Raw genomic sequence first — 24,394 nt, forward strand, 5'->3', positions numbered from 1 at the left:
AAACTGCATCCTTTTCTTTGCACTCATTAGTACATGTTCTCTCTCAGAAGTGTTTTTTGTCATTTTGTGAAGAACTGATCCAAGGACATTTGCTTTTGTCGGCTTTTAACAATCCTTCGAAAATGTCCATGGCAAAGCAAACATAGTGAGCGATTGCCCTTCTAATGAAAACTTTTTCTGGGTGATTCACATTTACGTAAAACTATCGGAGCTTCTCATGGCCCGAGGGGCCAATGGCGAGGATGCTGCATCAACACCTATCTATCTACACACCAAGGCATATTCGGTAGAAGACCCTCTTAGCCAATGGGATGCCATTATGATGCTCGGTAATAGCCATTGGCAAAGCAGCTATAAGTATGGTTCAGGAAACTCTTGAGTTGTGAGGAGCAGCCTATCATGTATTTTTACATCTTGAAATTTCTTTCAGAACAAGAGGCAATATTTTCCTGTTGAGGCATTTCATAACTTGAAAACGAAGAGACGTTCGTAAGTAGAAGTATCACTGTATTGTTATTATTATAGTCTTCTTCTTCTCGAGTCACTACATATTGTCTGGCATTTGGGGTGAGATCGGCTAGGTCCTCTTGGGTGCAAGATGTCGGGAGGAGTGGGCAGACAAGGAGATGTTGCATGGTCTGATCCTCTCCACACAGACAAGAGATGTCGCCAGTCTCATTAAACCCCCACTTTATCAGATTTGTTTTGCATCGGCCGACAGCAGTTCTCAAGCGGTTACGGCAAGTGGCCATTCTTCACTGGCACCAGATGGAAGAGATTCACATGGCCTGGTAAAAGAAACTGTGTGTGGAGCTCAGGTAAGATGTTCTGTCCACAGAGCCACACGCTGCTTGTCTGGATTTCTGTCCAGAGCCTCTACAGAGTGCAGGAAGCAATGCCTTGATTTTAATCTTTTTGCTGTTGGCTCTTGATGGTAGAGTTGGTGCCGGGTGTCAGTTTCTTGTCTTAGCTTTTCTTTCTGGGATACAACTGTCTTTCGGATGCTTGGTGGAGCAATCCCACTGAGTAGGTATAGGTCACCAAGCTTTGTGGGCTTCAAGCCGCCAGTGACAACACGGCAAGCAGAGTTTAGCACTGTAGGAGTAGTAGGATTTATTTTTTTCAGCCATGGTGAAATTTTTGACATTTTAAATTTCTCATAAACGATTTCAACAAAATGGCTCTGCAGTGCCACCTAGAGTGGAAAAATAAAAACCAATCCCGGTACATTTGAGAGTGTCATGATACTGTTTTGGTCTGGCCAGCAGGTGGCATTAGCGGACTTCGGCACGCACCTGCTGCCAATCTATAATTTGTGAACTCTGTATTTAAGGTCTCTTCTGCATTGCACCTGTGTCGGAGTATTGTTTCTGGTATTGCTATTCTCGCTGCTCATGGACTATTGTGCTATTGACCTCGTCGTGTTTCGCGTTTTGCAATTTCGGTACACCTGCTTTTTGTAAGTTGGATTTTGGTTTTGTGATTTGGCTTTACGCCCGCGTGTATTTTGATACATTGTTTTAGTTTGTATTGGCGGTCTTTAATTTTCTCCCTTGCCTTTGTGCAAACGCTTTTTGTTATTCGCTTATGTTCTCTCTGGTCCTTGTTTTGACCAGCGCTTTATGTTACCTCTTTGTCGGTGCAATTATAAGCATTAAACCTATTTTTGTTACAGAGACCTTGTTTACGTCTACGTTTTTGGGATCCAGACTTAACTTGGCTTGTCCGAGTCGTGACACAGAGAATCATAAAAGTCCATTGCAGCCATTGTCTAAAATGAACAGGAAATAAGTTATGAATTTGTAAATGTACATTATTGGCCTATTTTTGCACATTTACAGGGTTCATAATTTTACAACCTTGCTGAGAGCAGGGGTCGGCAACCCAAAATGTTGAAAAAGCCATATTGGACAAAAAAAAATTAAAAACAAATGTGTCTGGAGCCGCAATAAATTAAAAGCCTCAGAAAAAAGGAAACACATGCTGCATGTATCTGTACTGTACATACATGAGCTTTTTTTTTTTTTCTTTTTGGTTTGTTTTGTCACTTTGTGTTTGTTGTTACGTCGCGTAGACCTGATGTAGACTTTTTTCAGCATTTTTTGGCCACGACATTCATCAAAGAGGAAACTCTGTGCTTGGTGGTTGCGCCTTCTCGGCAGCATGGGTATACCAGAACTGTTTTTGACTGGGAGGAATGTCGGCGCCATTTGACTGTCGTTGCTGGACAGTCCCGGGCGCGCTTGTGTTTTGCGCCTGTAATGGGCAGCATTTTTCACAGCCCCTCTTTGTTCAGCGGAGAGATCGGTGCTGTTGAACGGTCTGCTGCTGGATGGATGTAAGGCTTGAGGAGCCGATGATGAGAAGAAAGGAGTGTTAGCGCGGAGCGCCGATGCGGATGTTGAACTGTGAGTTGCGGCTTGGAATTGAAGTGGATTTACATGGGACAGGAGATGTGAGCCAATCTTTTTTCGTCAATGGACGCTGAAGCTTCGTGTTTGCTTTCAAAACTTAGCTTGTAGCAGACGTGTGCACATTTTCAGCATGACGTCTCTGATCCACTGGTGAAAGGACACTTTGATCCTCTCCTCTTTCATCTATAACTGCTTCAGACAACAAAGTGTATGCAGAAAAGTGGTGAAGATTGCACGACTGTCTGTGTCCTATGTGTTGTGCTGCCTGGCACCCCGCTCTGCTAATATAAACGTGTGTCGTTTGCTATTATGCAAATCCTAGCTTCTCACCTTATCTCTAAGGGAGAGCCCGGACACCCTGCGGAGAAAACTCATTTCGTCCACTTGTATCCGGGGTCTCGTTCTTTCGGTCACGACCCATAGCTCGTGACCATAGATGAGGGTTGGAACGTAGCTCGACCGGTAAATTGAGAGCTTCGCCCTTTGTCTCAGCTCCTTCTTTACTATGACAGACCGACATAACGTCCGCATCACAGCAGACGCTGCACCGATCCGCCTGTCGATCTCTCACTCCCTCCTGCCCTCACTTGTGAACAAGACCCCAAGATACTTAAACTCGTCCACTTGGGGCAAGATCTCCTCCCCGACCTGGAGGGGGCACTCAACCGTTTTTCGACTGAGGACCATTGTTTCAGATTTGGAGGTGCTGATTTTCATCCCAAACGCTTCACACTCGGCTGCGAAACGCCCCGGTGAGAGTTGGAGAGCCCTGCTTGAAGTAGTAAGAGTACCACATCATCTGCAAAAAGCAGAGATGCAAGACTGAGACCACCGAAACGGACCCCCTCAACGCTTCGGCTGCGCCTAGAAACTCTGTCCATAAAGGTTATGAACAGAATCGGTGACAAAGGGCAGCCTTGGCGGAGTCCTACCTTCACCGGAAACGATTCTGACTTACTGCCGGCAATGCGAACCAAACTCTGACATCGGTGGTATAGTGACGGAACAGCCTGTATCAGGGGGTTCGGTACTCAATACCCACAAAGCACCTCCCCCACAGAACTCCCCGAGGGACACGGTCAAACGCCTTCTCCATGTCCACAAAACACATGTGGACTGGTTGGGTGAATTCCCACATACCCTCGAGGACCCTGCTACGGTTGTAGAGCTGGTCCATAGTTCCACGGCAAGGACGAAAACCAAACAATCTGAGGCTTGACTTCCCGATGGACCCTCCTCTCCAGCCCCACTGAATAGACCTTACCAGGGAGGCTGAGGAGTGTGATCCCTCTGTAGTTGGAACACACCCTGAGGTCCCCCTTTTTAAAAAGAGGGACCACCACCCCGGTCTGCCAATCCAGAGGCCCTCTCCCCGCTGACCACGCGATGTTGCAGAGGTGTGTCAACCAGGACAGCCCCACAACATCCAGAGCCTTGAGGAACTCTGGGTGTATCTCATCCACCCATGGGGCCTTGCCACCGAAGAGCTTTTTAACCACATCGGTGACTTCGACCATAGAGATTGGAGAGCCCACCTCAGAGTCCCCAGAATCTGCTTCCTCCAAGGAAGACGTGCTGGTGGAGTTGAGGAGGTCTTTGAAGTACTCCGCCCACCGGCTCACAACTTCCCGAGTCGCGGTCAGCAGCGCCCCATCTCCACTGTATACAGTGTTAGTGGTGCACAGTTTCCTCCTCCTGACACATCGGATGATGGACCAGAATTTCCTCAAAGCCGCCCGGAATTCGGCTACAAAGAAACCATATTCAAACAAAAACTATATTTTCACTCCCCCATCTTTTTCTGTTTTCAAACATTATATAAAGCTTCAGGGAGCCACTAGGCGGTGGTAAAAAGCCGCATGCGGCTCAGGAGCCGCGTGTTGCCGACCCCCACCAAACAGGATTCATGGATTTATTTAACACTTTGGTAATATCATCTTAAGACAAGGGAAAAAAGGGCAAGTTTTCGAAATACTAATATGAGGTCATGATTGTCACTCGCAGGTGGCACTGGACAGTCATCCTCTCCCATTCCGCACCTGTTTCCCATTATGGCCTCAACTCTTGCCTGTTATAAGGTAATCTTCAAGCCGGTTGTCCAAATAGTCGCCTTGCTCACGTCTCATGTCCAAGTTCTCATGTCTCATTCTTATCCTGGATATTTTGTTACCAGTGTTTAATGTTGTACTTGGTGGGTCTTGTGACCTTATTTGGTAAATAAACCATTTTTGTATTCGATCTTCTCTTGGTCTGAATTTGCGAGGTCCGCTCCTGTTCGGGACTGGTCCAGAATCTTAATATATGACAGAAGCGGGGTATCAAAACTTATGTTTCAAATAACTTGTGCCACAAAGGAAGAAATGCTTAATAAATTCCCTGCACAAGTTCCCCAGAAATCCCAAACTTAAACATGTTTATAAATAGTCGCACCCTGAAGAAATCTAACTATCAAAGGGTTGTCTGCACCGTTGTGGTTATGAACACAGCTTGCATGGTAAAATAAACATTTTATTTGCCCAAGTGCAGCAGCATCATGAAGCATGCAACATTCATGAGGAATTGCAAGTAGACCTCCATGGATAGATGATTTAAAGTTAGCCAGGGAAATTGTGCACAGCAAAGTGGACACTTTGAGACGGCCATCCATCTCACTCATTCATCTCCGTATTTGGCCCCAGCCTACCCAAAACTCCGCTCTCCTACAGACAATTAGTTGATTTTTAAAATACAACAATTAAGATGATAATTATAATACTGTGTTCACTTCTACAACAATTCAGAGGGTTTGATGCTCATAAATCTGTCTGTTTGTGCCCTGATCAAATTTTCCAAAATTGTATTAGACGACCTGCGCCAAAACTTTGGTGTGGTTCCAGCAGGTTTTGACTACTTTCTACCAACAAATTGTCAGATATGCCATTGTGTCAAATGACCCACACCTGGTACTGCTGAATGGCCACTATGGCACAGAGCAATAAAACACTTTCCCCAAAAGATGCATCGAGGCTTGCACCTACACAAAAATTATGACAAGCCACATGCGCCATGTACGAAAATAGAGCCCTCAAGGTTCTACATTTAGTGATCTCCCTTGTAGCACATCTTTGGTAGCCGAGTTTATATGCGCTAGTTTACTCACACTCACCTCTAAGGTATACTCCATGGACCTCCAATTGTGCTGGATGACAGCAACAGTGATGAGCCCAGCAATGCTAGCCAAGAGGAGGAAGAGAACTGTGGCTATGCGGCACTTGTAGCCCACTTTTTGTGTCAACGCCATTTCCTGTTGGCAAAAAATAAGATTGTGTGGTTTTCACGAAAATCCTCTAAGTGTTTCTGAAATAGTGGGGCGTGCCCCCCTGGGTGGGCGGGGGGGGGGGCTGTGGGTGGGTTCACGAGGCTCCGTCAGGGGCGCGTTTGACCTCGGGGAACATGCTTTTTTATTTTTTTACTGTCCTAAAATAACTTGCAGTTGCACCTCCACTACGTTAGGGGGCAGTGGCGCTGTCATTGGCAGAGTTTGCGCAGGAAGCATTCTCAGGGAGGAAATATGATGAGGTGTATGTAGAGCTTGGCTTCAATGTGCCTGCGGTGACAGACGAGGGAAGATCGATGTGCTTACTTTGTCGAAAGATTTTGGTAGGGTACAGCATCAAGCCAAATAAATTAAGGCGTCACTGAAAGATATTACACCCCAATAACGCTGATAAGCTGCTTGAGTTTTTTTCAGCGAAAACGTGCCGAATATTGCCAACAATCATGCCGCTTTGTGACTGCTACTTCAGTGAACGAATAATAAAGGTGATATTGAGCTTCAAACGACGCTTCTAAAAGCTGTGCATTGCAAAATGTGCTCATTGTAGCCATTAATCGAGACATCATCTTTGATTAAAAAAAAAAGCACAAATTCTTTTATATATTTTTGTTTTGCTGGTTAAAAACTTTTTTTAAAATATCTTGCTCCTGAGATAATGTTGGTGATTAGTTTGAATGCATTATTAGTTATTGATTTTGTCATTTTATTTTTCAGTATCGTATGGTTTGACATGGTCAGTCAAAAAATAATTATTGTTAAATTAAGGATTCAATGTTATTTTTTGAATTTCAGATGCACTTTAAATCTTTTCTGTTCCGATTACGAAAGCTATTCTTTGTTGTAAGTTGATCCATATTTCTTTCTTTTTTTATTCTCTTATACGTTAAGAAGGATACTGTTAGGGTTTGGATGTGACCCCAATAGCACGACAACAGGCAGGTATCGTGGAAGCCAACACTTGGTGTAGTTTATTTAAGAGTCTTCACAAAATCACTCAGGGAGAAGCACGAGGAGTCCACAAGGAAATGTCCGCACAAGGAACAAGAAGCTGCAGCAGACGGCAACAGAGTCCACTGGTGTGGTGACGGCACGAAGTTGCACTGGGGAATGGTCTGTGAGTCAATTTGTACCAGTCCAAACGAGCAGATCGGCAACAGGCGGGTAATGAGCTGATGAGTCTCAGATGTGAGGTGCAGATCACCCTGGCTGAGGAGGCTGCCTGGCTGGCCCTTCCCTAAAAGTACCCCCTCCCCTACGGGAGCCACCCGGCGACCTACCGGGCTGGGCGTGCTGAAACTCAGTGATCAGGGCAGGGTCCATAATGAGCTGGGAAGAGACCCATCTCCGATCCTCCACGCCATAGACCTCCCAGTCAACCAGGTACTGGAATCCGCGCCCCCGGCGCTGGACATCCAGCAGTTCACGGACCTTCCACTGGGGGTGCCCGTCCACAAACATGGGGGGGAGGCGGGGCACTGATGCAACAGGGGGGTCGACAGACACAGGTTTAACCCGAGACACATGAAAAACAGGACGGATCTTCATGGGGGGGGGGAGCTTCAGACGCACTGCTGCAGGACCGAGCACCTTCTGGATCACATAGGGTCCAACAAACCGGGGGTTGAGTTTCTTGTCACCCGACTGAAGAGGAAGATCCATGGATGACAGCCACACCTTCTGCTCAGGTCGGTAAGCCGGTGCTGAACGACGACGACGGTTGGCACCACGACTGGCACGTTCCGTTGCACGGAGCAGAGCGGATCGGGTGACCTCCGATACACGGCGACAGCGATCCAGGTGGTTCTGCACCTAAGGAACTGCCACTTCAGACTCCTGTGCAGAGAAGATGGGTGGCTGGTACCCCAGAGATACCTCGACGGGTGAGAAGCCGGTGGTGGAGCAGACCAGGGAGTTGATAGCATATTCAACCACTACCGCCTGGATCTTACGATGATCTGCTCGAGTCCTGCCACTTTCCAGGATGAAACCAAGGTACTCAATAGAGTCTGAATGGAACTGGCGTTTCTCAACCTTGACAAAGGAGGTTACAAAGGAGCCGCTTGAGAACCTGCCGCACGTGTTGCACATGCTCCTCTAGAGACCTGGAAAAGATGAGAATGTCATCAAGGTAGACCACAACAAACCTGTCAAGCATGTCGCGGAGTACGTCATTCATGAGTGCCTGGAATAAAACGCAGGGGCGTTGGTGAGGCCGAACGGCATTACTAGGTACTCATAATGGCCACGGGGAGTCTTATATGCGGCCTTCCACTCGTCCCCCTTCCGGATCCGGACAAGATGATAGGCGTTTCCGAGGTCCAGCTTAGTGAAAACAGTAGCCTGAGTGAGAGGATCGAGGGTGGAGTTCATAAGTGGTACGGGGTACTTGTTCTTGATAGTTATGTCGTTCAATTGGCGATAGTCGATGCAGGGTCGGAGGCCACCATCCTTCTTCACAAAACAGAAGCCAGCTGGCACCTGGGAGGATGAGGGCCGAATGAGCCCCGCCGCCAACGACTCAAAAATATATTTGTCCATCGCAGCCTTCTCTGTGAGAGAAAGACTATACAGACGACTGCTAGGGAGGGTAGCCCCGGGACGTAGGTCGACCAGTCATCAAGCCGGTGTAGGGGGAGAGACTGAGCTCGGGCTGCAGGAGCCTTGCTGAAAACCTCCCCGAGATCATGGTACTCGGGAGGAACAGATGAGAGATCGGGAGGGGGGACACAGGGGGCCTGGTGGAGCGAGGTACTATTCGCGGCTCGTAGGCAATGGGCGTGACAGGAGGGGCTCCATTCCAGAATCATCCGGAGGACCAAGCAATGTGTGGCTCATGTTGTATCAACCACGAGCGGCCCAAAATCACAGGGACTAAGGGAGAATGAATTATGCAAAATCGCCGTGTCTCCACATGGTTACCGGCTATGGTGAGAGAAACCGGGCAGGTGCGTTGAGTGACACTGGAGAGACAATGTTCATCGAGCGGTAAAGCCTCTAGGGGTCTCTCCAATCTCTCTACCGGAATGGAGGCCTGAGCAACAAATTCAGAGTCCAGAAAACATTCATCAGCACCTGAATCAAGGAGAGCCCCTACCGTGAGTTGCTGGTCAGCCCAGGCCAGAGTGACGCTGACCAGGTGATTCGGTGGGGCAGGACGACGGGAACAAGTTAGACGGCTCACCAGGATCTCCCGGGGTCCTAGTGAGCCTGGCCGGTTGGGGCAGCCTCTGATTAGATGTCCCCTTTGACCGCAGTAGAGGCAGAGGCCGGCTTGGAAACGGACCTCACGTTCAGTTGGGGTGAGACGCGTGCGTCCGAGCTGCATGGGTTCCTCCGCTACTGTGGCCTGGGATGTAGCAGGGTCTGTTGGAGGAGTAGTGGAGAGGAGAGGGGTGGCTGTCATGTAGTCTCTCTGTGTCTGGGGAGTGACCAGAGATCTACTCCATGCTCGATCACGCCTTCTTTCTCTGAGCCGTCTATCGATACGGATAGTGAGATCGATCAGTTCCTTGAGGGAGGCAGGCTCCTCCCGGGTGGCTAGTTGGTCCTTAATGGCGTCGTTGAGGCCATTCCGGAAGGTTGTACGCAGTGTCTGGTCGTTCCAGCCACTCTCCGCAACAGCCAGCCTAAACTCCACCGAGTAGTCAGCGACACTGCCACTGCCCTGCTGGATACTACTCAGCCGAGTGCCAGGCTCCTGACCGCGGAAGGGGTGGTGGAACACCTTCCTTAATTCTGTTACAAAGTCCTTGTAGGCGTGACAGAAGCTGGCCCCCATGGACCAGGAAGCTGTGACCCACTGTGCTGCTCGACCCATGAGCAGATTCATCATGTAAGCAATACGTGTAGAGTCAGTTGCGAACATGCTGGGCTGGTGGGCAAAAACCAGCTCACACTGCATGATGAATGTGGTGCAGGTCTCGAAGTTGCCATCAAATGGCCGTGGAGCGGAGAGAGAGGGCTCAGGGGGAACCGGGTTGGTTATTATGGCGTTAACAGGGGCTTGGACCACTGGAGTTATTGCGGCTGAAACATGGGGAGTAGGCGAGGCCTGCGGTCTGTTGGTGAGTGCTGATGTCAAGGCTTGCTGGTCAGCCAAGGCCTGCACTACAGGCTGAAGGGGCTGGATCTGAGTGTGAAGGTCCTGCAAGGCGACGGAAGTGTCGCGTAATTGCTGGGTGTGGGTAGCGGTCAGGTGAACCTAGTTGGCGAGAGCATCCTCGATCAACTCGAGACCAGATTTGTCTGTGTCGGCTGGGGTCGTCATGACAAGTTCGTACTGTTAAGGTTTGGATGTGACCACAATAGCACGACAATAGGCAGGTATCGTAGAAGCCAACACTTGGCGTAGTTTATTTAAAAGTCGTCACAAAATCACTCAGGGAGAAGCACGAGGAGTACACAAGGAAATGTCCGCACAAGGGACAAGAAGCTGCAGCAGACGGCAACAGAGTCCACTGGTGTGGTGACGGCACAAACTTGCACTGGGGAAAGATCTGTGAGTCAATTTGTACCAGTCCAAACAAGCAGATAGGCAACAGGTGGGTGATGAGCTGATGAGTCTCAGGTGTGAGGTGCAGAGCACGCTGGCCGAGGAGGCTGCCTGGCTGGCCCCTCCCTAACAGATACAGTGATATGCAAAGGTGTACTTATAACAATTTTATAGACAAATGATACTATTTATAGCCGTGCGGGTTGGAGGGGGTGCGAGATGTTTTCCTCTTCCTTGGGGGGGCATGACAGAAAATAATTGAGAAACACTGCTCTAAGTAATGATGAAAAATGATGGTGATCAATTACAGTCGGGGGAGCACATACGTCGTGCGTCGGTGTGCATGTACACTGGAAATTGAATAATGTGCGGTTGTGCTATTTATAAAACAGTGTATATTGTGTATATTGTATTGTTTTAATAAACTGGAGGGTGTAGCCATGTTATAATTATGTTGTAATTAAGAACTAAAAATTGTAACCTGAAAAAAGACAAATGTTTGTTCAATCATATTCACAAATATTAAAGCTAAACCTTGCCCAAGTCAAGTCAACAGTATTTAGAGAGCACTTTCAAACAGCCATCGCTGCATACAAAGTGCTGTACATGGAGCAATTTAACATGCACAATAAACAGTAAGACTCAGATGTGCTCCAAATCTTGAAAGTCATCCATGAGGTTGGTGGATCTGGAAAAAGTTGACAAAAAACTCTTTTGCTAATTTCAGAACCATACCACCACTTTTATGTTGACCCCTGATTATATTGTTATATGTTTACTTTAAAGGGAAATGAAAAATAGCATCTTTAATCGTGTATATTGAATGAAAACTTTGAGATCATACTTCAGGCATTGCAGTGAAGGACTACAACATTTTGATTTGCAAAAACTTCAATATTACACCTCCAAGGATCAAAATATCTTTGCAGAGCAGTTTTGCAAATCAATGACATCATTTGAGCAGCAACTTTCGAACTTGGAGCATTCTATTTTTTGAGTTAATTCTGTCACCCCTCTGGGGGCCTCACCTCCATCAGGACCAGGAACTGTGTAACCTTGTCAAGGTGTTACAGCTTAAACCTACCTCGTGCCTGCCCGGGCTCGGTGCATTGGAAGCCTGTCACCATGGGGGGTGTACGACACGAGGATGGCTCAAATGAACAGTTCCGCCCCTGACTTATGTCAGGGCTTTGCAGCCCGTCAGTGTGCTGTAAGGTGGCACCCCCACCGGCTGACTTAGCCAGCGCGGGGACAACTACCCAGCATGGTGAAAAAAAAAATTAAAAAATAGTTGCTAAACCGACTAAAGCAACGGATTTAACCAGACGGACCTTCCTGATAACATACCTCTGCCTGCACCTGACCAATGACACCGCTATAAAATCCGAATTCTGTGGAGTGGCCTGAATGATGTTCCTGAGGGACCCATGATCCACTGTGTTAAAAGCAGCTTTGAGGTCAATAAAAGCAATGAAAAAGTGCCAGTCCTTTCTGAAGTCCGAGCCTTTTCTATTAGGAGTCGGAGAGCACAGATATGGTCGATGGTGGAACGGTTGGGCATGAATTCGGCTTGTTGGCAGCGTCTGTTTCTGGTTGCAGGTAGAGCTCGATCGAGTGAGTAGAATGAGGGCGAAAAGTTTACCGGAGATGGAGAGGAGTGTGATGCCTCTATGGTTGCTGCAGGTCAGTTGGTCTCCCTTGTGCTTCCAAATGTGAAGTATGATGCCCCGCCTCCAGTCATCAGGCAATGACTCCATGACCCGCACGTGGGTGATGATCTGTGTGAGCCACAGGATGATGTGGTCGCCACCAGCTTTCAGCATCTCTGCTGCTCTGTGCACATAGACCTAGGGCATAATTTCTGAGCTTTGTCAAGGCTACTTTGAATTTCGATGGCGATACTGGGGTGATGGCACAGTCTGGATAAGTGGTGAAACATGTGGTGAGGGTTGGGTATTCAGGGACAGGAGGATGATTTTGGAGCTCACTAAAGTGCTCCTTTCAATGACTGATGCACTCAGTTTTGGTTGAGAAAATGTTGTCAGCCCTGTCCAAGACTAAGAATCAGGGCTGGCGGGGGCCAGCTTTCCCTTTGCGGCGGAGATTTGAATAGCTGCCGCAGATTGTTGTTTTGGGGAGCTGCCTCAATGGCTGACGCCTGATTGCTACAGAAGGTTTCTCTGTCATGTCGAAGGGAGATGTTCTGTTGGGTGTTGAGGAGCCGATACAGAGCCTTGTCCCCGCGCAACTGAGCATCTCATCTTCTGTTTACAATATCTAGGGTATCCTGGGATATCCCGGACTTCTTCGGAGCAGGTCTTGTTCGCCCGATGGTCTCTATGGTAGCCTCGATTATGTCAGCTTTAAGTTGCGGCCAGTCCTAGGACTGCTCACTGGTCAGTGTGTTGAATCGGCTCGTGAAGGAGCATCTGGACGACTCCATGATGGCTGGGTCTTGTAGACGAGAGGAGTTCAGCTTGGGGAGGCAGCTTTTGGTGCCCCTGCCTTGAGCTTCAGTCGCATGTCTGCTATCAGCAGGCGGTGGTCTGAATTGCCAAGTTGTGCACCTATGTAGACACGGCAGTTGATGATTGACTTTTTCCATTGTCGAGACACAGGGATGTGATCCTTTGCTTTATTGGTTTTTCCAAGTGATGGATCCGCTTTCAGGGAAACCATGTATCTGTCATGTTTCGGTTTGTGACCAACAAGTGGCACTGTGGGGCTTTTCCCTGCAGCTGCACACCTGTTGATTGAGGTAATTAGTAGCTATAAAAGGACTCCCGGCCAACAACTCATTGTCGGGTCATTGTTTGTGGCTGTTTGAAACAAACATGACAGTGGCATACAGTCAGGTTTTAGTCATTGTTATGTTTTATCTTCAGTCATGTGTTTTGTTTGATACTTTGGACTTTGTTTGTTTTGGATTTCGTTTTTTGAGTTTGAGTACAATCTTTCAAGTACACCCGGCTCCTTCCTTCTGTCTGCTTTTTGGGGTCCACCACCACCTTGCTATGTGACAGAATGACCCAACCACCTGGACCCCGCAGGTACTAAGGACTGGTTCCTATTCCACCATGTGTCTGGCGGAGCACGTCTGCGGCCGACACCCTTTTTCCTTTGACTCAAAGGCCAGCAAGGTGATGTTATACCCAGAGAATTCATGGGGGAGTCGTGTTGGATAGCCAGGATGCAGGCGTGTCTGGATGTTCCAACAGGCAATGTGTGTTTTATAGCAGAGGTCCAAATTTCATTCAGGTTGAGACAGAGGTTACGGGAAGGTCTGTCCAATTAAATCCGGTTGCTTGAGTAGGTTTCGTCACTATTTTTTTGTCAACGGGGTGGCTAGTTGGCCCTGCGCTGGCTAGTCAGCTGGTGGGGCTGCCACTTTACAGCACACTGACAGGCTGCGAAGCCCTGACATAAGTCAGGGGCGGAAATGCTCTATTTGTGCCATCCCAGATGAAGATGAAGATCCTATTAGACCGCCAAGCTGAACTCGGAACTCGGTAGGTTTAAGCTTTGACAAGCTGTCCTCCACCCCCACCCCCACCCTTCCTTGCGCGCCACTCAGTCCATGTGCTGTCTTTTTCTGACTTTTCCTAGCCTCTTGTCGTATTTTAATCCTAAAAACAAACATGGAATTGGTTGGCTGGTCTCTTGATGCCATCGACAAAATTTTCTCGATGAGAAGAGCAGGCAGTGGGGAGCCTACTTGCCCCTCGGGTACTTTTGCTGCTGGGTACACCCTAGATCAGGGGTGCCCATTAGGTAGATCCTGATCTACCGGTAGATATAAGACAGGTCCCCAGTAGATCCGAGGAGTGTCGAGGAGAAAAAAAAAAAACAACCATTTGTGTGTCTTTGTACATTTTAGTAATATATATGTTTTGTGTTAATGTACGCTGCACCCTAATCAACCGATCAGTCTCATTTTCACACACAAAAAAATAATTAAAAAATAAAATAAAGCAGGTAAATCTTGAATTTACGGTGGCGCGTGATTACGTCACCGGAAGTTGTTTGCGCTCAGCAGTCTGCAATTATCGTCATTATTTTCATTCAGAGTTTGCTTCGTGTACAATTCACCGAGGGCACGGGCAAAGAATAGGAATCGAGGAGGGCCCAGGGAAGCACTTTAAAACTGTACGTGTGAGCGACAATAGTGAACAGGCTGCAAAAGTGTATCGGATGCCTCAGTTTCAGGCTGTTTCTCATCATGGTGTGCATGTGTGCGTGTGTGTGCGTGTGCGCGCGCGTGCCGGTAAGGGTAGATCCCGGGAGGTTAGTTGATCGAAAAGTAGATCTTCGGTCCAAAAAGTTTGGGCACCCCTGCCCTAGATCCTTGGAGGAAGCGGAGAATGGTGTGTCAATACTGTCCGTTGAGGATGTGGATGACATCTACATTTTGGCCTTCCGATAACAGGTATGCTGCTGTTTGGTGTTAGCAGTTTCCTGATCTATCGCAAAATTCAACCGACGGGAGCGGCTCTATTGTAAGTGAAGAGGCTGCCGGTCTAAGGATGGCATAGTGCGGATGTCCAACACTCAGACTCAGATTGTGCTCAACCACAAACCGTTGCGGTTTTGGAGCGTCTCTGCAAGATGGTCAAGAACTTGAATCGTGCTCGAATATTGACTGAAATCACGGATTTGGCTGATCGACGCCACTAAAGAGACATAAGCCATGGGCTCAAGGCTGTCTTAAATTCTTGGGCAGCCTGCTACCAAAACAACATCTGCTATCTCGACCTGCCCGTGATGAAAGCATGCACTGAAGCTAGCCCCCCACCATCACCCCCTCCTCTCAGCTCTCCCCGGGGGATCCCGAGACGTTCCCAGGCCAGCTGGGTTACATAGTCTCTCCAGCGTGTCCTGGGTCTTCCTCGGGGTCTCCTCCCGGTGGGACATGCCCGGAACACCTCACCAGGGAGGTGCTCAGGAGGCATCCGAATGAGATGCCCAAGCCACCTCATCTGGCTCCTCTCGATGTGGAGGAGAAGCGGCTCGACTCTGAGCCCCTCCCAGATGACGGAGCTTCTCACCTTATCTCTAAGGGAGACCCCGGACACCCTGCGGAGAAAACTCATTTCGGCCACTTGTATCCGGGATCTCGTTCTTTCGGTCACGACCCATAGCTCGTGACCATAGATGAGGGTTGGGACGTAGATCGACCGGTAAATTGAGAGCTTCGACCTTTGGCTCAGCTCCTTCTTCACCACGACAGCATCACAACAGACACTGCACCGATCCGCCTGTCAATCTCCCGCTCCCTCCTGCCCCCACTCGTGAACAAGACCCCACGATACTTAAACTCCTCCACTTGGGGCAAGATCTCCTCCCCGACCTGGAGGTGGCACTCCACTGAGGACCATGGTTTCAGATTTGGAGGTGCTGATTTTCATCCCAACCGCTTCACACTCGGCTGCGAAACGCTCCAGTGAGAGTTGGAGAGTCCCGTTTGAAGGAGCCAACAGCACCACATCATCTGCAAAAAGCAGAGATGCAATACTGAGGCCCCCAAAACGGCCCCCCCAACGCTTCGGCTGCACCTAAAAATTCTGTCTATATAGGTTATGAACAGAATCGGCGACAAAGGGCAGCCTTGGCGGAGTCCTACCCCCACTGGAAACGATTCCGACTTACTGCCGGCAATGCGAACCAAACTCTGACATCGGTGGTATAGTGACCGAACAGCCCGTATCAGGGGGTTCGGTACCTCATACCCACGAAGCACCCCTCACAGAACTCCCCGAGGGACACGGTCAAACGCCTTCTCCATGTCCACAAAACACATGTGGACTGGTTGGGCGAATTCCCACATACCCTCAAGGACCCTGCTAAGGGTGTAGGGCTGGTCCACTGTTCCACGGCCGGGATGAAAACCACACTGGTCCTCCTCAATCTGAAGCTCGACTTCCTGACGGACCCTCCTCTCCAGCACCACTGAATAGACCTTACCAGGGAGGCTGAGGAGTGTGATCCCTCTGTATTTGCATCACACCCTCAGGTCCCCCTTTTTAAAAAGAGGGACTACCACCCCGGTCTGCCAATCCAGAGGCACTCTCCCTGTTGACCATGCGATGTTGCAGAGGCGTGTCAACCAGGACAGCCCCACAACATCCAGAGCCTTGAGGAACTCCGGGCGGATCTCATCCACCCCTGGGGCCTTGCCACCGAGGAGCTTTTTAACCACATCGGTGACTTCAACCACAGAGATAGGAGAACCCACTTCAGAGTCCTCAGGCTCTGCTTCCTCCAAGGAAGGCGTGTTGGTGGAGTTGAGGAGGTCTTCGAAGTACTCTGCCCACCGGTTCACAAAGTCCCGAGTCGAAGTCAGCAGCGCCCCATCCCCACTGTACACAGCGTTAGTGGTGCACTGCTTCCCCCTCCTGAGACGTCGGTTGATGGACCAGAATTTCCTCGAAGCCGTCCGGAAGTCGGCTTCCATGGCCTCACCGAACTCTTCCCACGCTCTGGTTTTTGTCTCGGCGACCACCGAAGCTGCGTTCCGCTTGGCCAGTCGATACCCGTCAGCTGCCTCTGGGGTCCCACAGGCCATAAAGGCTCGATAGGACTCCTTCTTCAGTTTGACGGCATCCCTTACTGCTGGTGTCCACCAGCGAGTACGGGGGTTGCCGCCACGACAGGCGCCAACCACCTTACGGCCACAACTCAGATGGGCCGCCTCAACAATAGAGGCACGGAACATGGTCCACTCGGGCTCAATGTCCCCCGCCTCCCCCGGAACATGGGAAAAGCTCTGTCGGAGGTGGGAGTTGAAACTGACAGGGAATTTCGCCAGACGCTCCCAACAAACCCTCACAATACGTTTGGGTCTGCCAGGACGGACTGGCATCTTCCCCCACTATCGGAGCCTACTCACCACCAGGTGGTGATCAGTTGACAGCTCCGCCCCTCTCTTCACCCGAGTGTCCAGAACATGCGGCCGCAAATCCGATGATACAACTACAAAGTCGATCATCGAACTGCGGCCTAGGGTGTCCTGGTGCCAAGTGCACAAATGGACACCATTATGTTTGAACAAGGTGTTCGTTATGGACAATCCGTGACGAGCACAGAATTCCAATAACAAAACACCACTCGGGTTCTGATTGGGGGGGGGGGGGGTTCCTCCCACTGGCGTAAGTACTTTAAAAATGTGAGGACCGAGTGGGACACAGGATTATTTTTTTTAGGAATAATGATGGAGGGACGATGATGGCAGGGTGCCCAGGTCGGAGACGGAGTACGGACCAGCAAAATAGGATCCATCAGAACCACTTATGGTGGCATTTCCGATAATTTATACTTTTGGTTTCATGCAGATAATAGATGAAGGGAGGCAAAAAAATGATAATACTTTAGATCTGGGGCTAATCCGAGGTTTAGCAAGTTGATTTGTAATGGCATTAGCATATACCACTGCTATGTCTGACCATTGCTTTACAAGATTTGTAGTTTTTGCTCAGTGCCTTTGTCCTGACTACAGTCAAACTTTTAACAGCCACAATATTAATTCTTCAACCACCATTGCACTCTCTAAAATACTGCCTCTGGCAACTACTTCTTTTCCTTCTTATAGTTGTTTGATTAATAATCTCACTAATGCTGTTCTGAAAAATTAGCTCTGCTCCGTAGCATTAATTAGACTTAAAACTCATCCTACAATGCTTATTCTGTGGTTCCCAGATGAAATGAAGGTGCTTAAACAATCATGGAGGAGGCTTGAGCGCAAATGGCGTGTGACGAACCTCAAGGTCTTCCATCAGGCCTTGTACGATAGCTTGGTGAAATACATAGAAGCTCTTGTTTTAGAACATTGATTTCTCCAGAATAATCAACCCAACTAAAAATAACTGCAAATGATTATTTATTACGGTAGTAATGCTCGTGCAACAGCAGCCGACTTCCGACAGCTCCTCCCATTCAACTCACAATTTCATGTAGTTTTTCTTTTTTTTACTAAGAAGATTCAGCTCATTCTGGACGAGATGAAGGACACCGCTGTGCTCTATGTGCAACATACAGCACAGATGAAATTTCTTTCCTCAGTAGAAAAAATAGTTTCTTAGTATCCTCCGTCTTTAACATTAATATATCACTCTCCTCGTGCACTGTCCAGCAACTTTTCAGACCGCTGTTATTCGGCCCTTCTTCAGCAACCAAACCTCTATCCAGAGAGTTTCAATACTTAGTGACCGGTTTCAAGACTCATGTTTGAAAAAGCAGTTTAATGATTACATGGCCGCAAATAATCGATTTGAACTTCTTCAGTCAGGCCCTTGTGAAATTGACTAATGAACTTTTCCTACTGTAGCTATGGGCTCTAACATCTTATCAGTACAATTATTATTTGACTTCTTTTGACATCTTTGACACTAACATACTATTAGAACGCCTTGAAATGTGCCTTGGTATTTCAAGCTCAGTCCTTTCTTGTTTTAGTTTTTACTAGAGGTGTCAAATTATCACGTTAATTATGATTATTTAATTACAGTCTTATTTAGCGCGTTATGTTTTCAATCATGTGAACTTAAATTTTAATCTCTAACATTATTGTTTCTGTAGGTGGGTTGCCTTTTTCTAATACAGCCATTCCTCGGTTTTCAACCAGAAGGGCTTTCGAAACCAGATTTGTTCGAAAACCGAAACCACACTCTTTTAAAAAAAAAATCTTTATTGAACACATCTGCTTACAATGTAATGCCACTGTCAGGAAGGTGAGAGGAGTCATGTGCGCTCAGTCAACCAATTTTCGGTCGTAATCCGAGGCATAAAAAATTCGAAATTTTTGGTCGAAAACCGATTCAGTCGAGAACAGAAATGTTCGAAAACCAAGGTTTGACTCTATACCTTTTTATGTGTTGGCTTCCTCTGTTCAAGTTGTTGAGGGTGGGGAAACAACTGTCAGTCACAGCCTTAAGCAGACATTGATTGACTGTCATTATGTTTGGGCTTGTTTAGCATAAGCTGATTGGCTTCCATTGGAGTTGGGCGGGCTAAGTAAACAGCGATAAGGAGAAGAAAGGTGAAAATGGAGGAGCATGTGAGAGGTATTGGCACAATGAATGGACAATTTACATTCCAAAAACGCCCTGATGGCACTATTGATAAAGGTAGAGTGTTGTACCTAATTTGTAAAAAGGAGTTTGCTTTACCACCGAAGGAGCTCAATTTTTGCCTCCTACATGAATGCAAAGCACCCAGTCGCGAGTGCAGCCACGGCTAACGTTAGCACCGAAAGTGTGAGCAATAGAGGGAGCCATAGCAAAGCTATGCTCAGAACTAAGGAACACTTTATTGCAAAAGTCCAACTTTATATCAAATACAAATACACAAAGATAAAAAATAAATCAAAATAGTCTCTGGTAATTTTCAGGGGGCCGGACCAAATGTGGAGACGGGCCGGATCCAGCCCGCGGGACGTAGTTTGGGGACCTCTGCAATAGAATGTTTATTTCATTCAATTTTATTATAAAACCAAGTCAGCATTACGGATTCAAACATGAAAAAAAAATCAACAACAACAACACTCATCAGAACAAGTTCATTCTCTTTTTATATCCTTACTACCTGACCGTATTAGGCTGGTTCTTTTATATGCATTCAAAAATCAATGTAAACAAACCCTTATAATTTTTTCCTATATCCGAACAGTATCCAATATTCTATTTTATATTTATGGTTGAGGTTTTGAAAAAAAAATTAAGGCAACAACATCTTTTTGCAGAGGTGAGTATTCCATCTGTACTGATGGAAGGTCTGTTACCCCTTTTCCACCCAAAAATACTGGATGGAAGCCAAAAACCATCCTCTCCACAGCTACACTTTTGTCCATTGTTCAATTTGCACTTTTGTTCATAGTTCAATAGTTTTGTTGTGTGCAAATAAATTATTTTGATACAAAAACATTATTTGGAGTGTTCTTTTGTAGGAGGAACACATTATTGGGGTATTTGAGCTGTCACAAAAGCAAAAAAATAGTGTAAAACTTGAAATTATGCTTGAAATGCATGCTTTTACAAAAAGCTAATTTTCTCTGAATTTCGGCAGAAAATCGGCCTTTTCCATAAACCTTAGCAGTTTTCTAATGCTGATTGCCAACGAACAGAGAAAGATAGAAACAAGCTTTTTTTCTGCTGAATCTCTCTGTATGTTCGAAAGTGCTCTATAAATACTGTTGACTTGACTTGACTTGACTTGAATGAAGAGTCTCACCTTTCTTTTGACAGGTTGCATGTATCTATAGCCATAGAACAGACGATTCTGTGGGCCTTGCAAATCAGTCAAAATTCAGTAAAATATGAGGGATTGAGGGGGTTGCTCCAGTGAAAAGGGGTGGTATTCAATGAGTTAATTGCCCCTAGGTGTTATTGTGAGCGTGAATAGTTGCTGGAAAATGGATTGATAGCTCAGACAAGTGTTCCTTCATAATACAGTATTGCAAGACTAAGTTTGTTAAATTTCGCAAAAAGCTGTTGCTATGGCAACATGTTGTTTGCCAAGAAATCATCACTACCTTTGAGGGTGTAACCATGCACAAAAACTTATGAAACTTTGCATACACATCAGGCCTGGATACAGCACCAATATTCATTCATTCATTCATCTTCCGAACCGCTTGATCCTCACTAGGGTCGCGGGGGGTGCTGGAGCCTATCCCAGCTGTGTCCGGGCAGTAGGTGGGCGACACCCTGAATCGGTTGCCAGCCAATCACAGGGTACACAGAAACGAACAACCATTCACGCTCACACTCACACCTAGGGACAATTTAGAGTGTTCAATCAGCCTGCCACGCATGTTTTTGGAATGTGGGAGGAAACCGGAGCACCTGGAGAAAACCCACGAAGGCCTGGGGAGAACATGCAAACTCCACACAGGGAGGCCGGAGCTGGAATCGAACCTCTGCACTGTGAAGCCAACGTGCTAACCACTGGACTACCGGGCCGCCCACACCAATATTTTATTTGTTTATTGAGAAATTTAAAAAGAATGGCTCATTTGTACCCATTACAAAATTTCCACAAATGAGCTCAGGTTGTACATCTCACCTGGACAAAAATATGTAACAGCCAAAAACCGTCAGAAAAGTCTCTTGGAGCCATATGCTAAACCTAACAGCAAATCTGCCTTTTTGAATTTTCTAACTTTGGCACTATTCCTGGCCTTTTATAGCGCTCACAAAATAACTCCTAGAGCTTTTATCTGATTGTCTTGAAACTCATGGGTGTTTCATATACAGATGTTCAAGACGAAAGGTAAATCAAATCTTTATTTCACCATATGCTATTGCGGTGGCTATGCACTGTTTGTCAAGAAAAACTGCACTGATTTTGATGGTCTAAACAGGGATGAGAGTGGCTCGTGATGAAAAAATCTGAAAATCAGCCGGAGGTCTGGGGGCCGCTGGCCCTCAGTGGGGTTCAGGGGCAACGCCCCGGATGGGGGCAGAGGGGGAAAAGCCCCCGGAAGCTAATGGGTTTTAGAAATTTTAAAGCCTTAAAACCATAAATTTTATCAACAAAATTTCTGAATATTTGTTGAAATGCCATTCCCTATTTGCTTACAAAATTGGCACTTTATACTAAACATGCTAAAGATGAAGTGCATTCAATGTACACACCACTTGAAACTTTAACAGAAAAAAATCCCAAGATTATTCACTATTCTTACATGTGAAAATTTGACATAGGCCTTTGTGCAATTTTGCTTTTGCCTAACAGGTGAGCAACAACATGTAACTTCAAATTTGCTGCACAAAATCAAAACTAAAAAAGGAAACACATTCCATATTTAAGATTTTTTCATTACTTGTACAGTATTCATAAAATGTTGTGTAAATGTGATAAAAAGTTGTTGATTTATGCCTCATACAGCGATAGTGTATCCTAAACTGTTTACTATATATGGGTTATGAATGCATCGTCACACACTGTACACAGAGCTTTCCAAGCGACATCGATTTTTCACGAAATCCAACACAAACACAGACAATAGTTCCTCTTTACTGATTCTTACTGAGGACACTGTCAGCTTTCTATTCAACAAGTCCCATTGAAACTTGTTTTTCACATCCACATCTATCTGACGCATGTTAGCTTCGTCACGAGTCTCGATAACTTTCAACAATTGTTTAATACAGACTACAATTTCAATACACTACATCCCTCATGCAAAACCATTCAGAATTCGTAGAAAAGTGGTTTAGGAAGGCGAACACGGATTGCTTGTGATTCTTCATTTGCCGATATAGCGACCAATCACAAGTAAGACATTAGTTTTATCCATATACGAAGTAACGGCAAACCTTTATTTGTCCCACACTGGGGAAATTTACAGCCTCCAGCAGCAGAATGTGGGTAGAAAGAAGAAAGAAGAAAAAACAAACACAGTTCAATTAAGTGCAATATAAATACAAAATGGATACATCGCAGTGCTATTTACAATTGTTTTTCACATCATTTAATTATTATTATTGTTATTATTGTTGTTATTTTTATTCAGCAGCCTGACAGCAGTCGGTAGGAACTAGCGTCGGTATCTCTCCTTCTTGGAGCGCTTGTGTTAATTTTGCGTTTTTTACTCATTTGTTCAGAAACGTCCTCTTGAACGTTTTAACGAATCCGCCACCCGCCCCAGTTTTATGTTTCAATAAGATCTATGAAAAATTGAAGGCATATGACAAAGCCAAGATACACAAAAAAAGCTTCATGGAGCCGTATGATATACTAACAGGAAGTCTGCCATTTTGATTTTTTTTTCCACGTTTGGGCGTATTTTTGGCCTTTTATAGCGGTCACGTTTTAAAGACCCGATGTGCTAAGCAGTCAGGTAACGTGCCACCCATCAAGCTTTTTATTTCATCCAGCGCTGTTTAATGTGGTGTCACACTGCTTGCTAAGAAAAATTACACCAATTCTGATGGTTTTAACATTTCTGAATACATGTTTAGAAAAATAATCCCAATTACATGAGTTTGTTGTGCGGTTAAAAAAATGTCTTAGTTGTGCCCTCTCCACATTTTTAAGGAAACAATCCCAGTTGGCCATTTGACCAAAATATACCAAAGGTTAGTGGCATATTTAAAAGCCCAAGACCTCCAAGTCTTTGGAGCCCCAGGCCTGAGGATTTCAGAAATGACCAGAAACCATTTTTCATTTCCGTTGGATTACCCAATGGGAAACCACGATAACTAATTTTGGGTTCCGGAAACGTTCATCATGAGAACCCATTTTTCTGTTTTGACTGATAATCATAATCAAGAATTCTGATACTCAAAAGTATTTAAAGGGTCAATGTCTGAAAACTTTGCATTAACAATGACCATTACATCAAGCAGCTGTGTACTCCAGATTTTTTCAATAAAATAAATGGATCAAAATATGCTGTTTAACACTTTTATTGTACTCGTCTGGCATCATGAATACAGCGTACCACAACATCGGAGTATTTTGTTTCCAGTCTCACACTGCAAAGGTTAACGTACCAGTAATCATTAATATATTGATAACCGTATTTTCCGCACGAAAAGACGCACTGGATAATGAGGTGCACCTTCAATGAATGGCTATTTTGTAAATTTCTTTCATATTTATATGAAACTACGAAAATTAAAAATAATACTTGAAAACTGAAATCCAAGCGAGTATATAATATATATAAATTGTATTGCCCCCCCTACAGAATTTATATTGTGATTTCATCATTTGTGAATACTCAACAAAGGAATAAATAACTACGATTGACATCATGTTGTGTTATTTTGACTTCAAGATGGCGCCGCGAGAGTGGCTGCCTTTCCAGCAGCTCCTATTTGTTTCGTTCTTCAACTTCTTCCTCTCATAACTTTGCTGCTGTGAAGTGGGAATTTCTCCATTGTGAGACTAATAAAGGTTTTCAGATTTTATCTTATCTGATTGTACTCTTGGAGCTACGATAAAGGAAATGCCAATGGGTTTTTGGAATCGGTCATGAATGCCTCTTGACTTGACCGGAAGAAAATAAGGGAAGGAGACGGACAAAGACACACCTGAGTTTGTTTAAGAAATGAGAGTTGTGGTAGTTTTATTGAAGTGATCGTTAGTTTGTGTTTTTCGTTGGCGGTCTTGAACGCCTCTCGAGTCACATGGAAGAAAGCACGGAGATAGACAAAGACGTACCTGTATTTG

General features: G+C 46.1%; 1 protein-coding gene across 4 annotated transcripts in view; it reads right to left on the reverse strand.

Annotated features, from left to right (window-relative positions):
* The window catches only part of entpd3 (ectonucleoside triphosphate diphosphohydrolase 3), a 51,169-nt gene that overhangs the window by 17,886 nt on the left and 8,889 nt on the right, over positions 1 to 24,394 (reverse strand). For 3 of the 4 annotated variants that reach the window (XM_052064752.1, XM_052064751.1, XM_052064754.1), the window contains exon 2: positions 5,560 to 5,697. The exons of the other annotated variant lie outside the window; for it this stretch is intronic. In XM_052064752.1, coding sequence (XP_051920712.1) covers positions 5,560 to 5,694 — 135 coding nt within the window. In that variant the 5' untranslated portion in view covers positions 5,695 to 5,697. The remainder of the gene's footprint in view (positions 1 to 5,559; positions 5,698 to 24,394) is intronic. 4 annotated transcript variants of the gene reach the window in all.

This window comes from Hippocampus zosterae, chromosome 5 (genome assembly GCF_025434085.1).
Source record: "Hippocampus zosterae strain Florida chromosome 5, ASM2543408v3, whole genome shotgun sequence".
NCBI classification, from domain to species: domain Eukaryota; kingdom Metazoa; phylum Chordata; class Actinopteri; order Syngnathiformes; family Syngnathidae; genus Hippocampus; species Hippocampus zosterae.